This window comes from Procambarus clarkii, chromosome 29 (assembly GCF_040958095.1).
Source record: "Procambarus clarkii isolate CNS0578487 chromosome 29, FALCON_Pclarkii_2.0, whole genome shotgun sequence".
NCBI classification, from domain to species: Eukaryota; Metazoa; Arthropoda; class Malacostraca; order Decapoda; family Cambaridae; genus Procambarus; species Procambarus clarkii.
The window spans coordinates 21,545,390-21,560,258 of NC_091178.1; the positions used below are offsets into that span (position 1 = coordinate 21,545,390).

Below are 14,869 nucleotides of genomic sequence, written 5' to 3' on the forward strand. Positions count from 1 at the left end.
AAGCTACCCATTTCATTACGTATGAGGTAAAAAAAAATTATTGGAGTTAAAATTAACGTAGATATATGACCGAACCTAACCAACCCAACCTAACCTAACCTAACCTATCTTTATAGGTTAGGTTAGGTTAGGTAGCCGAAAATGTTAGGTTAGGTTAGGTTAGGTAGGTTAGGTAGTCCAAAAAATATTATTTCATGAAAACTTGGCTTATTAGGCAAATCGGGCCTTGCATAGTAGGCTGAGAAGTGCGTTCTGGCTATTAGGTACGACATATATATATATATATATATATATATATATATATATATATATATATATATATATATATATATATATATATATATATATGTCGTACCTAGTAGCCAGAACGCACTTCTCAGTCTACTATGCAAGGCCCGATTTGCCTAATAAGCCAAGTTTTCCTGAATTAATATATTTTCTCTAATTTTTTTCTTATGAAATGATAAAGCTACCCATTTCATTACGTATGAGGTAAATTTTTTTTTTTGTAGTTAAAATTAACGTAGATATATGACCGAACCTAACCAACCCTACCTAACCTAACCTAACCTATCTTTATAGGTTAGGTTAGGTTAGGTAGCCGAAAAAGTTATGTTAGGTTAGGTTAGGTAGATTAGGTAGTCGAAAAAACATTAATTCATGAAAACTTGGCTTATTAGGCAAATCGGGCCTTGTATAGTAGGCTGAGAAGTGCGTTCTGGCTACTAGATACTACATATATATATATATATATATATATATATATATATATATATATATATATATATATATATATATATATATATATATATATATATATACATATATATATATATATATATATATATATATATATATATATATATATATATATATATATATACATATATATATACATATATATATATATATATATATATATATATATATATATATATATATATATATATATATATATATATATATATATATATATATATCGTACCTAGAAGCCAGAACGCACTTCTCGGCCTACTATGCAAGGGCCGATTTGCCTAATAAGCCAAGTTTTCATGAATTTATATATTTTCTCAAATTTTTTTCTTATGAAATGATAAAGCTACCCATTTCATTATGAACGAGGTCAATTTTTTTTTTATTGGAGTTAAAATTAACGTAGATATATGACCGAACATAACCAACCCTACCTAACCTATCTCTATAGGCTAGGTTAGGTTAGGTAGCCAAAAAAGTTAGGTTAGGTTAGGTTAGGTAAGTTAGGTAGTCGAAAAAACATTATTTCATGAAAACTTGGCTTATTAGGCAAATCGGGCCTTGCATAGTAGGCTGAGAAGTGCATTCTGGCTACTAGGTACGACATATATATATATATATATATATATATATATATATATATATATATATATATATATATATATATATATATATATACATATATATATATTCCTTATTGGAGCCCATTAATGGAGCCAATATATATATATATATATATATATATATATATATATATATATATATATATATATATATATATATATATATATATATATATATATATATATATATATATATGTCGTACCTAGTAGCCAGAACACACTTCTCAGCCTACTATGCAAGGCCCAATTTGCCTAATAAGCCAAGTTTTCATGAATTAATTATTTTTCGACTACCTAACCTACCTAACCTAACCTAACCTAACTTTCCCGGGTACCTAACCTAACCTAACTGATAATGATAGGTTAGGTTAGGTTAGGTAGGGTTGGTTAGGTTCGGTCATATATCTACGTTAATTTTGACTCCAATAACAAAAAATTGACCTCAAACATAATGAAATGGGAAGCTTTATCATTTCATAAGAAAAAAAATAGAGAAAATATATTTTTCAGGAAAACTTGGCTTATTAGGCAAATCGGGCCTTGTATAGTAGGCTGAGAAGTGCGTTCTGGCTATTAGGTACGACATATATATATATATATATATATATATATATATATATATATATATATATATATATATATATATATATATATATATATATATATATATATATATATATATATGACCGCATATTCTGTATTTATTATTTTCTGGTTTAGGGCTTCTATCCCTCTAACTATTTTCTTAGCATCAGGGCTTAATTGGAATAGGAGTTCTCCAAAACTCATTTTCGTACTTTTAAGGTGAAGAAAAGAAGTGATTTACTATAGAGTGTATTACACTTATTTGTATAATTTGCACGACGTTTCGAACCTCCATGGTTCATTCTCAAGTGAACAATCTTACAATACTAGTTGATTTTATACCCGCATTAGGTCAGGTGATAATACAATGAAGGTGAAAAACATGGGGGGATACATAAGGGATAAACATAGGGGCTGCAGAAGGCTTATTGGCCCATACGAGGCATCTCCTATCTAAACACAAAGATGAATCCAGTGTAATTGGCCTGTTATGTTGGACATTGTCTTCTGTGTTGGCATCGATATGTTCTTGTCTTGTCCTTACTCTCATGGTGGGTAGAGTAAATAGTTCCGTGATTTGGGTGTTCATGGTAGGTCGCTCTATTCTTATGTGAATTGCCTCAAGAATTTGTAATCTTCTTGAATCTTGGGTTTTGTCTATTATGCAAGTATTCTTGTTCAACATTTCTCTTGTTAGAGTAATGTCATGGGCTTGTCTCATGTGATTCCTAGGGGCACCAGATTGAAGATGGCATGTCAAACGCCTCGTCAGCTTGGTCGACGTCATACCTATGTACTTACATTGAAGGTTACATCCTTCGTGGGGGCAAGTGTACATGTATACAACGCTTGACTGCTGTAGAGGGTTCTCCGTCGGCTTCGGGCTGTTTTTGATAAGGAGTTCGGAAGTCTTCTTGGTTTTGTAGAATATTATCAGGTTTATGTTTTGGTTAGGAGTAGTGCTTTTTACTCCTTTACGGATTATTTCTTTCATTATTCTTTCCTCTTTTATATGTTCACTGTGCATGGTTGATTTGTAATATAATTTTATTGGGGGTGTTGTGGTTTCTGTTCTAGGTTCTGAATTATACCAACGGTCCAAGTGTCTTCTTATAGCAGCGTTTATTTCCGCGTTGCTATATCCGTTGTTCACCAATACCTGAGTTACTCTTTCAAACTCTCTACTCACGTTGCTCCATTCAGAGCAGTGGGTAAGCGCTCGACGAATATAAGCATTGAGAACACTGGCTTTGTATCTTTGGGGGCACTCACTTCTACCGTTCAGCATAATCCTATGTTGGTGGGCTTGGTATATACGTTGGTGCTTAAAGAGGTTCCTGTTTTTGTTATTAGTACATCCAAGAATGGCAGACTGTTATTTTTACTATTTTCATGTGTAAATCGGATTACTGACTCTCTCTCTAGGTGTCTTTTTAGGTCAATTAGTTCATCTGAGTCTTTTACTATTACGAATATGTCATCTACATAACGGCAGTATACAGTTGGTTTTTGTCTGCTACTGAAGACCCTATCTTCGATGGTTCCCATATAAAAATTAGCAAATAAAACTCCTAAGGGGGAGCCCATTGCTACTCCGTCTATCTGTAAATACATGTCTCCTTGTGGACTGATGAAAGGGGCTTCCTTTGTACATGCTTCGAGAAGACTTTTCAAGTGTGGCTCAGGTATGTCTAATTTGGGGGTGCTCTTGTCTCTGTATACTCTGTCCAGTATCATTCCTATGGTTGTGTCGACTGGGACGTTGGAAAAAGGGATTCAACGTCCAGGGAAGCGATGATTCCATCGGGCTGGGTAGATTTGATCAATTCTAGGAAATCTGCTGATGATTGTAGACTAAACTTACTTGGAGTGTATGGAGTTAGGAGTTCATTGAGTTTTTTTGCCAGGTGATAAGTTGGGGTTGGTATTTGGCTGATTATAGGGCGTAGTGGGTTACCTGGTTTATGCGTCTTAACATTGCCGTAGGCATATCCTAAGCCATAGTCGCCTTGAAGTTTATTGAAATGCGCACTACCTTTCTTTGCGTTGATTGCTGTAATTGTTTTGTTTACTTTCCGCTTAAGGTCTTCTACGGGGTTCCTCGTGATTCGTTGAAATTTGGAGTCGTCACTTAGGATGTCGCTAATTTTGTTCATGTATTCATGGGTAGGAATCAATACATATGCTGCTGTTTTGTCGGCTTTTCTTATTGTTACGTCTTTCAGATTTTTTAGTTGTTTCGCTGCTTCTTTGAGTCGTGGGGTTAAGATTGTAGATGAATATGTTCCTCGTTTTTTCCCTGCTTCTGCAAGTAGTTCAGCTTGAAGTGTGTCCGTGGTGATGACTTTTTTGTTGTCTTCTAGCTTATGGATATCGTCCAGAAGCATTTCGAAGACAATGTCCAACATAACAGAAGACAATGTCCAACATAACAGGCCAATTACACTGGATTAATCTTTGTGTTTAGATAGGAGATGCCTCGTATGGGCCAATAAGCCTTCTGCAGCCCCTATGTTTATCCCTTATGTATCCCCCCATGTTTTTCACCTTCATTGTATTATCACCTGACCTAATGCGGGTATAAAATCAACTAGTATTGTAAGATTGTTCACTTGAGAATGAGCCATGGAGGTTCGAAACGTCGTGCAAATTATACAAATAAGTGTAATACACTCTATAGTAAATCACTTCTTTTCTTCACCTTAAAAGTACGAAAATGAGTTTTGGAGAACTCCTATTCCAATTAAGCCCTGATGCTAAGAAAATAGTTAGAGGGATAGAAGCCCTAAACCAGAAAATAATAAATACAGAATATGCGGTCATATTCAATGAAACATGTTTGAAAGAAAACCTGCTGCCAGTATACACCAATATATATATATATATATATATATATATATATATATATATATATATATATATATATATATATATATATATATATATATATATATATATGTATATATGTCGTACCTAGTAGCCAGAACTCACTTCTCAGCCTACTATGCAAGGCCCGATTTGCCTAATTAGTCAAGTTTTCATGAATTAATTGTTTTTCGAATACCTAACCTAACCTAACCTAACTTTTTCGGCTACCTAACTTAACCTAACCAATAAAGATAGGTTAGGTTAGGTTAGGTAGGGTTGGTTAGATTTGGTCATATATCTACGTTAATTTTAACTCCAGTAAAAAAAAAATTGACCTCATGCATAATGAAATGTGTAGGTTTATCATTTCATAAGAAAAAAATTAGAGAAAATATATTAGTTCAGGAAAACTTGGCTTATTAGGCAAATCGGGCCTTGCGTAGTAGGCTGAGAAGTGAGTTCTGGCTAATAGGTATGACATATATATATATATATGTATATATATATATATATGTCGTACCTAGTAGCCAGAACGCACTTCTCAGCCTACTATGCAAGGCCCGATTTGCCTAATAAGCCAAGTTTTCCTGAATTAATATATTTTCTCTAATTTTTTTCTTATGAAATGATAAAGCTTCCCATTTCATTATGTATGAGGTCAATTTTTTTATTAGAGTTAAAATTAACGTACATATATGACCGAACCTACCCAACCCTACCTAACCTATATATAACCTAACATATATATATATATATATATATATGTATATATATATATATATATATATATATATATATATATATATATATATATGTCGTACCTAGTAGCCAGAACGCACTTCTCGGCCTACTATGCAAGGCTCGATTTGCCTAATAAGCCAAGTTTTCCTGAATTAATATATTTTCTCTAATTTTTTTCTTATGAAATGATAAAGCTACCCATTTCATTATGTATGAGGTCAATTTTTTTTTATTGGAGTTAAAATTAACGTAGATATATGACCGAACCTAACCAACCCTACCTAACCTAACCTAACCTATCTTTATAGGTTGGGTTAGGCTAGGTAGCTGAAAAAGTTAGGTTAGGTTAGGTTAGGTAGGTTAGGTAGTCGAAAAACAATTAATTCATGAAAACTTGGCTTATTAGGCAAATCGGGCCTTGCATAGTAGGCTGAGAAGTGCGTTCTGGCTACTAGGTACGACATATATATATATATGTCGTACTTAGTAGCCAGAACGCACTTCTCGGCCTACTATGCAAGGCCCGATTTGCCTAATAAGCCAAGTTTTCATGAATTAATTGTTTTTCGACTACCTAACCTACCTAACCTAACCTAACTTTTTCCGCTACCTAACCTAACCTAACCTAACCTATAGAGATAGGTTAGGTTAGGTTAGGTTCGGTTATATATCTACGTTATTTTATCTCCAATAAAAAAAATTGACCTCATACATAATGAAATGTTTAGCTTTATCATTTCATAAGAAAAAAATTAGAGAAAATATATTAATACAGGAAAAGTTGGCTTATTAGGCAAATCGGGCCTTGCATAGTAGGCTGAGAAGTGCATTCTGGCTACTAGGTACGACATATATATATATATATATATATATATATATATATATATATATATATATGTATATGTCGTACCTAGTAGCCAGAACGCACTTTCTGGCCTACTATGCAAGGCCTGATTTGCCTAATAGGCCAAGTTTTCCTGAATTAATATATTTTCTCAAATGTTTTTCTTATGAAATGGTAAAGCTACCAATTTCATTATGTATGAGGTCAATTTTTTTTTATTGGAGTTAAAATTAACGTAGATATATGACCGAACCTAACCAACCCTACCTAACCTAACCTAACCTATCTTTATAGGTTAGGTTAGGTTAGGTAGCCGAAAAAGTTAGGTTAGGTTAGGTTAGGTAGGTTAGGTTGTCGAAAAACAATTAATTCATGAAAACTTGGCTTATTAGGCAAATCGGGCCTTGAATAGTAGGCTGAGAAGTGCGTTCTGGCTACTAGGTACGACATATATATATATATATATATATATATATATATATATATATATATATATATATATATATATATATATATATATATTATTAAATATTCGTATTATTAAATATGACCGAAAAAGTAAGATTAATAATTCTAACACGAATTTTCTCAATCTTTCGTACATTACGCTTCACTGTTGGAGGTAAATAAAAAATCAATTCTCCAAAATTCATTTTTTATTTCTAGTCTGACGCGACACGGGCGCGTTGCGTAAAACTTATTACATTTTCAAAGACTTTAGTTCACAAATACACAACTGAATAGAACTTACGTATTTCCGATTTTATATCTACATTTGAGTGAGGTGGAAGGGGTGATGTGGCATTAACACAAGACAGAACAAAGTGTGGTATTAATAGGGTATTAATTTCATCAACACAAGACAGAACACGAAACAATGGATATTGAATAGAAGTGTTTGTAGAAAGCCTATTGGTCCATATTTCTTGATGCTTCTATATTGGAGCGGAGTCTTGAGGTGGGTAGAATATAGTTGTGCAATAATTGGCTGTTGATTGCTGGTGTTGACTTCTTGATGTGTAGTGCCTCGCAAACGTCAAGCCGCCTGCTATCGCTGTATCTATCGATGATTTCTGTGTTGTTTACTAGGATTTCTCTGGCGATGGTTTGGTTGTGGGAAGAGATTATATGTTCCTTAATGGAGCCCTGTTGCTTATGCATCGTTAAACGCCTAGAAAGAGATGTTGTTGTCTTGCCTATATACTGGGTTTTTTGGAGCTTACAGTCCCCAAGTGGGCATTTGAAGGCATAGACGACGTTAGTCTCTTTTAAAGCGTTCTGTTTTGTGTCTGGAGAGTTTCTCATGAGTAGGCTTGCCGTTTTTCTGGTTTTATAGTAAATCGTCAGTTGTATCCTCTGATTTTTGTCTGTAGGGATAACGTTTCTCTTAACAATATCTTTCAGGACCCTTTCCTCCGTTTTATGAGCTGTGGAAAAGAAGTTCCTGTAAAATAGTCTAATAGGGGGTATAGGTGTTGTGTTAGTTGTCTCTTCAGAGGTCGCATGGCTTTTCACTTTCCTTCTTATGATGTCTTCGACGAAACCATTGGAGAAGCCGTTATTGACTAGGACCTGCCTTACCCTACAGAGTTCTTCGTCGACTTGCTTCCATTCTGAGCTGTGGCTGAGAGCACGGTCGACATATGCGTTAACAACACTCCTCTTGTACCTGTCTGGGCAGTCGCTGTTGGCATTTAGGCACATTCCTATGTTTGTTTCCTTAGTGTAGAATGCAGTGTGGAAACCTCCGCCCTTTTCCATGACTGTTACATCTAGAAAGGGCAGCTTCCCATCCTTTTCCATCTCGTAAGTGAAACGCAGCACGGAACTCTGCTCAAATGCCTCCTTCAGCTCCTGCAGATGTCTGACATCAGGTACCTGTGTAAAAATGTCGTCAACATACCTGCAGTATATGGCCGGTTTCAAGTTCATGTCGACTAAGACTTTTTGCTCGATGGTACCCATGTAGAAGGTTGCAAACAGGACACCTAGGGGAGAACCCATGGCGACCCCATCTACTTGCTTATACATGTGCCCATCCGGGCTCAAGAAGGGTGCCTCTTTAGTACAAGCTTGGAGTAGTTTCTTGGAGAAGTAGGTGAATATATACTTCCATTCAATACCCATTGTTTCGTGTTCTGTCTTGTGTTGATGAATTTAATATCCTATTAATACCACCTAACCCCATCCACCTCACTCAAATGTAGATATAAACAAATCGGAGATGTGTAAGTTCTATTCAGTTGTGTATGTGTAAACTAAAGTCTTTGAAAATGTAATAAGTTTTACGAAACGCGCTCAAGTGTCGCGTCAGACTAGAAATAAAAATTAATTTTGGAGAATTGATTTTTGAATTACCACCAGCAGTGAAAAGAAATGTACGAAAGATTGAGAAAATTCATGTTAGAATTATTAATCTTACTTTTTCGGTCATATTTAATAATATATGTCTACAGGATAGACTGCTACCAAAATATACTAATATATAGTATATATATATATATATATATATATATATATATATATATATATATATATATATATATATATATAACTGAAAACTCACACCCCAGAAGTGACTCGAACCCATACTCCCAGGAGCAACGCAACTGGTATGTACAAGACGCCTTAATCCACTTGACCATCACGACCGGACATAATGAGGTGATAGCCGAGGCTATTTGAACCACCCCACCGCCGGCACTCGGATAGTAATCTTGGGCATAGCATTTTACCAAATCACCTGATTCTTTGGGGCACATGTGAGGAACACAAATAGCCTCGGCTATCACCTCATTATGTCCGGTCGTGATGGTCAAGTGGATTAAGGCGTCTTGTACATACCAGTTGCGTTGCTCCTGGGAGTATGGGTTCGAGTCACTTCTGGGGTGTGAGTTTTCAGTTGCATATTGATCTGGGGACCATTCAGGCTTGTTCGCATATATATATATATATATATATATATATATATATATATATATATATATATATATATATATATATATATATATATATATATATATATATATATATATATATATATATATATATATATATATATATATATATATATATATATTTGCTGTGCCCAATGCAGCCCTGGGAACTCGCCTCAGTCATGACGCTCTCCGCATTGGAGCTGCCTTTCGCCTTGCCGCCCCCATCCTCACCGAACATAGGTGCATCTGCGGAACTGCGATGGCAGACCAATATGGTCGTCATGGTCTGGTATGTCGTAAATCACAGGGTAAAATTGCAAGACATGAAGAATTCAACGACATCATCAAGAGGAGCCTCGCCACAGCCCGCTGCCCGGCACAAAGAGAACCACACTTATCCAGACCTAACGACCCTCAGAAGCGCCCTGATGGGGTCACCTTGCTACCTTGGAAGGATGGTAAGCAAGTGGTATGGGGCTACACGTGCGCTGCCACACTGGCCAGTACCTACCTCCACTACAGCACACGTGAAAGCGGTGGTGCTGCTTCTTTCAGGGAATCGCAGAAAATTATTAAATACAGAGGTCTAGCACACTGCTACAGCTTTGTTCCGATCGGCTCGGAGACCCTCGGTTCGTGGGGAAAATGTGCATTGAAGTTCCTGAAGGAATTGGGGGACAAATTGATCAGCGCTACAAAAGACCAGAGAGCAAAAAGTTTCTTGTTCCAGCGCCTCAGTGTTGCGATTCAGAGGGGAAATGCCTGTTGCGTCTTGGGCACTAGTCCAACTTCAGAGGAATTCGAAGAAGTGTTTGACTTGCAACAATGATCGAACCCGTCTGTGACATTCATCAATGTTTCCCATTGTTGTGTTCTTCAAGAGATCCATAACCTTTAAGCACCTTTTTGCATTATTATTTTTGTATCAACCCATGTATATCTTGTAACCATCAAATGCAATATATATATATATATATATATATATATATATATATATATATATATATATATATATATATATATATATATATATATATATATATATATAAAGATAATGCACGATTGGATACAGATAAGTAGGACTCATTTTGAGTCAAGGCTTGAGAGGCGAGTGAGAGGAGGTTCAGAGATATAATATATACAAACACCTCCTCTAGAATAGAGAATAGAAACGCATTATAACACAAAGAAGTGGTCAACGGAAATAGTAAGAGAGAACACACTTTAGCTGGGAAGCATATTAGGAAAAGAAGCCAGAGAGGGACATTCAAAACAATGTAAACCTAACGAAACATCTGGTTGTTACAGTGCTAATACAGACAAGTTATTACTTACAGTGCTGATACAGCGACAACATGTGTACATACAGTGCTGATACAGTGAAAAACATGTGTACTTACAGTGAGGGTGGCTGTGGCAGTCCTGGGTGGGGTGCCGTCATCCACCGCCCACACCAGCACGGAGTGGGCGGCCGCTGTCTCGCGATCCAGGCCGCCCACAACCCAGACCGCCCCCGACCCATCTACACTGAACTGTCGTCTGGGGTCACTGTCCTCTGCTATCTTGTAGCGCACGCGGCTGTGTCCTCCCTGCGGTTAGTGGCGGGTATTAGTGTAGGACACCTGGCTGTGTCCTCCCTGCGGTTAGTGGCGGGTATTAGTGTAGCACACCTGGCTGTGTCCTCCCTGCGGTTTGTGGCGGATATTAGTGTAGGACACCTGGCTGTGTCCTCCCTGCGGTTAGTGGCGGGTATTAGTGTTGGACACCTGGCTGTGTCCTCCCTGCGGTTAGTGGCGGGTATTAGTGTAGGACGCCTGACTGTGTCTTCCCTGCGGTTAGTGGCGGGTATTAGTGTTGGACACCTGGCTGTGTCCTCCCTGCGGTTAGTGGCGGGTATTAGTGTAGGACACCTGGCTGTGTCCTCCCTGCGGTTAGTGGCGGGTATTAGTGTTGGACACCTGGCTGTGTCCTCCCTGCGGTTAGTGGCGGGTATTAGTGTAGGACACCTGGCTGTGTCCTCCCTGCGGTTTGTGGCGGATATTAGTGTAGCACACCTGGCTGTGTCCTCCCTGCGGTTAGTGGCGGGTATTAGTGTAGGACACCTGGCTGTGTCCTCCCTGCGGTTTGTGGTGGATATTAGTGTAGCACACCTGGCTGTGTCCTCCCTGCAGTTAGTGGCGGGTATTAGTGTAGGACACCTGGCTGTGTCCTCCCTGCGGTTAGTGGCGGGTATTAGTGTAGGACGCCTGACTGTGTCTTCCCTGCGGTTAGTGGCGGGTATTAGTGTAGGACACCTGGCTGTGTCCTCCCTGCGGTTAGTGGCGGGTATTAGTGTAGGACACCTGGCTGTGTCCTCCCTGCGGTTAGTGGCGGGTATTAGTGTAGGATACCTGGCTGTGTCCTCCCTGCGGTTAGTGGCGGGTATTAGTGTAGGACGCCTGGCTGTGTCCTCCCTGTGGTCCTATGCAAATTGGGCCTTGCATAGTAGGCCAAGATCTGTGTTCTGGCTACTATGTACATATATATATATATATATATATATATATATATATATATATATATATATATATATATACATATATATATATATACATATATATATATATATATATATATATATATATATATATATATATATATATATATATATATATATATATATATATATATATATATATATATATAAGCCTATACTTGCATAAACCACAAGTGAAGATAAACAATCTTTGGACAACACCCACCAGTGGGACTCGAACCCAGAAAGCACAACTACCTTCCAGTAGCTGGCATAACTAGTATGCTTTAACCCACTACGCCATCAGACCTTACAAAAGAAGTAGATAGTTCGAGATATATATATCTCAAACATCTCTACCTCCCGAAGGCACCAGATGAGTGAGGGGTCAATCTGCAATTTTCATCAAGCCACTGTCAATGTGAGAGAACTCGTGTCCAGCTTATAAGCCTATACTTGCATAAACCACAAGTGAAGATAAACAATCTTTGGACAACACCCACCAGTGGGACTCGAACCCAGAAAGCACAACTACCTTCCAGTAGCTGGCATAACTAGTATGCTTTAACCCACTACGCCATCAGACCTTACAAAAGAAGTAGATAGTTCGAGATATATATATCTCAAACATCTCTACCTCCCGAAGGCACCAGATGAGTGAGGGGTCAATCTGCAATTTTCATCAAGCCACTGTCAATGTGAGAGAACTCGTGTCCAGCTTATAAGCCTATACTTGCATAAACCACAAGTGAAGATAAACAATCTTTGGACAACACCCACCAGTGGGACTCGAACCCAGAAAGCACAACTACCTTCCAGTAGCTGGCATAACTAGTATGCTTTAACCCACTACGCCATCAGACCTTACAAAAGAAGTAGATAGTTCGAGATATATATATCTCAAACATCTCTACCTCCCGAAGGCACCAGATGAGTGAGGGGTCAATCTGCAATTTTCATCAAGCCACTGTCAATGTGAGAGAACTCGTGTCCAGCTTATAAGCCTATACTTGCATAAACCACAAGTGAAGATAAACAATCTTTGGACAACACCCACCAGTGGGACTCGAACCCAGAAAGCACAACTACCTTCCAGTAGCTGGCATAACTAGTATGCTTTAACCCACTACGCCATCAGACCTTACAAAAGAAGTAGATAGTTCGAGATATATATATCTCAAACATCTCTACCTCCCGAAGGCACCAGATGAGTGAGGGGTCAATCTGCAATTTTCATCAAGCCACTGTCAATGTGAGAGAACTCGTGTCCAGCTTATAAGCCTATACTTGCATAAACCACAAGTGAAGATAAACAATCTTTGGACAACACCCACCAGTGGGACTCGAACCCAGAAAGCACAACTACCTTCCAGTAGCTGGCATAACTAGTATGCTTTAACCCACTACGCCATCAGACCTTACAAAAGAAGTAGATAGTTCGAGATATATATATCTCAAACATCTCTACCTCCCGAAGGCACCAGATGAGTGAGGGGTCAATCTGCAATTTTCATCAAGCCACTGTCAATGTGAGAGAACTCGTGTCCAGCTTATAAGCCTATACTTGCATAAACCACAAGTGAAGATAAACAATCTTTGGACAACACCCACCAGTGGGACTCGAACCCAGAAAGCACAACTACCTTCCAGTAGCTGGCATAACTAGTATGCTTTAACCCACTACGCCATCAGACCTTACAAAAGAAGTAGATAGTTCGAGATATATATATCTCAAACATCTCTACCTCCCGAAGGCACCAGATGAGTGAGGGGTCAATCTGCAATTTTCATCAAGCCACTGTCAATGTGAGAGAACTCGTGTCCAGCTTATAAGCCTATACTTGCATAAACCACAAGTGAAGATAAACAATCTTTGGACAACACCCACCAGTGGGACTCGAACCCAGAAAGCACAACTACCTTCCAGTAGCTGGCATAACTAGTATGCTTTAACCCACTACGCCATCAGACCTTACAAAAGAAGTAGATAGTTCGAGATATATATATCTCAAACATCTCTACCTCCCGAAGGCACCAGATGAGTGAGGGGTCAATCTGCAATTTTCATCAAGCCACTGTCAATGTGAGAGAACTCGTGTCCAGCTTATAAGCCTATACTTGCATAAACCACAAGTGAAGATAAACAATCTTTGGACAACACCCACCAGTGGGACTCGAACCCAGAAAGCACAACTACCTTCCAGTAGCTGGCATAACTAGTATGCTTTAACCCACTACGCCATCAGACCTTACAAAAGAAGTAGATAGTTCGAGATATATATATCTCAAACATCTCTACCTCCCGAAGGCACCAGATGAGTGAGGGGTCAATCTGCAATTTTCATCAAGCCACTGTCAATGTGAGAGAACTCGTGTCCAGCTTATAAGCCTATACTTGCATAAACCACAAGTGAAGATAAACAATCTTTGGACAACACCCACCAGTGGGACTCGAACCCAGAAAGCACAACTACCTTCCAGTAGCTGGCATAACTAGTATGCTTTAACCCACTACGCCATCAGACCTTACAAAAGAAGTAGATAGTTCGAGATATATATATCTCAAACATCTCTACCTCCCGAAGGCACCAGATGAGTGAGGGGTCAATCTGCAATTTTCATCAAGCCACTGTCAATGTGAGAGAACTCGTGTCCAGCTTATAAGCCTATACTTGCATAAACCACAAGTGAAGATAAACAATCTTTGGACAACACCAAGCATCTCGGGAGGTAGAGATGTTTGAGATATATATATCTCGAACTATCTACTTCTTTTGTAAGGTCTGATGGCGTAGTGGGTTAAAGCATACTAGTTATGCCAGCTACTGGAAGGTAGTTGTGCTTTCTGGGTTCGAGTCCCACTGGTGGGTGTTGTCCAAAGATTGTTTATCTTCACTTGTGGTTTATGCAAGTATAGGCTTATAAGCTGGACACGAGTTCTCTCACATTGACAGTGGCTTGATGAAAATTGCAGATTGACCCCTCACTCATCTGGTGCCTT

At 38.2% G+C, this 14,869-nt stretch overlaps 1 protein-coding gene across 1 annotated transcript in view; it reads right to left on the reverse strand.

Moving 5' to 3' along the window:
* The window catches only part of LOC123751855 (putative neural-cadherin 2), a 157,245-nt gene that overhangs the window by 66,636 nt on the left and 75,740 nt on the right, over positions 1-14,869 (reverse strand). The window contains exon 4 of the mRNA XM_069333074.1: positions 10,754-10,942. Within this exon, the coding sequence (XP_069189175.1) occupies positions 10,754-10,942 (189 nt within the window). The remainder of the gene's footprint in view (positions 1-10,753; positions 10,943-14,869) is intronic.